The sequence below is a fragment of the Acanthisitta chloris genome, unplaced genomic scaffold (assembly GCF_000695815.1).
Source record: "Acanthisitta chloris isolate BGI_N310 unplaced genomic scaffold, ASM69581v1 scaffold38880, whole genome shotgun sequence".
Lineage (NCBI taxonomy): Eukaryota > Metazoa > Chordata > Aves > Passeriformes > Acanthisittidae > Acanthisitta > Acanthisitta chloris.
Genome location: NW_008652894.1, coordinates 1 through 1588, shown reverse-complemented (window position 1 = coordinate 1588; position 1588 = coordinate 1). Strand labels below are relative to the sequence as shown.

The 1588-nt window shown below is 51.6% G+C and overlaps 1 protein-coding gene across 1 annotated transcript in view; it reads right to left on the bottom strand.

Moving 5' to 3' along the window:
- Nucleotides 1–915, bottom strand: part of SQSTM1 (sequestosome 1) — a gene marked incomplete at its 5' end in the record, with an annotated part of 3163 nt that extends 2248 nt beyond the window's left edge. Inside the window, 2 exons of the mRNA XM_009078713.1 lie at nt 415–571; nt 686–915. Of these exons, the coding sequence (XP_009076961.1) occupies nt 415–571; nt 686–915 (387 nt within the window). The remainder of the gene's footprint in view (nt 1–414; nt 572–685) is intronic.
- Between the last annotated feature and the right edge of the window lie 673 nt (nt 916–1588).

Genomic DNA, 1588 nt, shown 5'->3' with positions numbered 1-1588 from the left:
AAGAGCACCTAGAGTGAGTATCCCCACCACAGCTTGGTGCTCATTTCCTGTCACACACACTGCCCAACAAAGGCAGTACAGAGACAAAACTAACTCTGAGCTACCTCTGGAACAGAAAACCAGCAGCATTAGCATTGTTAAGGCTCATCAGCCATGCTGAAAGGCAAATCTGGAGTAGTGACATGCTTCACCTAACAACCTGGTTTGGTTTCAGATACTCTATCTGCATCCTCATCAATTGCATGGGCCCAAGCATGCCTTCAAATAATTCCATCTGTGCTGAAAGGTGCTAATTATTTCAAGCAAAATAAGATTAGCTCCTATGTCTATCTTCCCACCCAGATTCCACCCTGTGCTGCAGAACCTTAGCTAGTTTGGCTCCACCAGCACCTTGTTCACCAGGGCACCTCTTACCTTCTGCAGGGGGTGGACTGGAGGCTGCAGATGCGGCTTGGGCTTGCTCGGAGTTCTGGCACGGAGCTGCCGGCGCAGGATACCCCCAGCAGTGCATCCATGGGAAGGGTGGAACACCATGCCGCATTTTCCGGAGCCAGCGTCCTCGGGGAAACCACTGCAAAGGAGAATGCTGATGTGACACTGCTCACACACAGCCAGATTCTGAGTAACTGAAACTCGCGACCTGAATCTGAGGACTATCGGGTTCCCCCCTGTAGATTTCGCTCACCTCGAATGGATTGAGCAGTGGGCTTTGAAACATCACCATGTTGTGCTCCTTGTGGATGCCTTTACCCTCACAGGTGCTGCACAGGTCATAGTCTGGGCAGACACTGCACTTGAACCTGGTGCCCACCACGGGTCCCTCACAGCCATCGCAGATGACGTTGGGATGCACCATGTCACGCGGAGGCTCCTGACTGCACGGCGGGCGATGCTCGCGCTTGCACTCCTTCTTCTCTGTTCAGCAAAGGACATTTTGCATCAAGAACAGGTTGGAAATCAGGCAGAGGAGGAAGCACAAACAGCCCGTCAGAGCAGTATTAACTTACTAGGTCAGTTTATTTTTACACTGGCTGCCGAACACAAGCCAGGGGCGTGTAAGAGAGCTTAAATCATGCGCAAAGAGGTTTCGCAAAGGTACCTACCTACTCCCAAAACCAAGCGTGCCTGATCCTTAGTATCTCCTGGCATGTTTATTTTAGATTAGTACTGCACCACCTCATTTGGCTTCTGATCCTACCTACCTAAGCACTGCAAGAACAAAATGTTTCTGGAGAGGGAGGTAGGAGGGCGTATGCCAGGAGGCATAACATGAGAACGGGGACAACAGCATGACTCATTAGATGGGCTTCGTTAGGTAAAGCTCTGCAGGTATCACCAGGGACTAAGGAGCAGCTATGCCCTGAAAAAGGTGGAATGAAAGCTTCCTAACACGCTGCTGTCAACACGTAAGACACAGTGCCAGCTCAGTGTACCCAGGGAGGACAACAGCAGCTCGAGCTGGACCAGCTGACAGGGCTGGGAGGAAACTTGTGACCTGCTTACCCCTCGTCAGCAGGGAGGACTCACGTTCTGTCAGATCACTCCGTCCTTTATTTAACCTCCCCCGCAAACCTTTCACCAGGCCCTG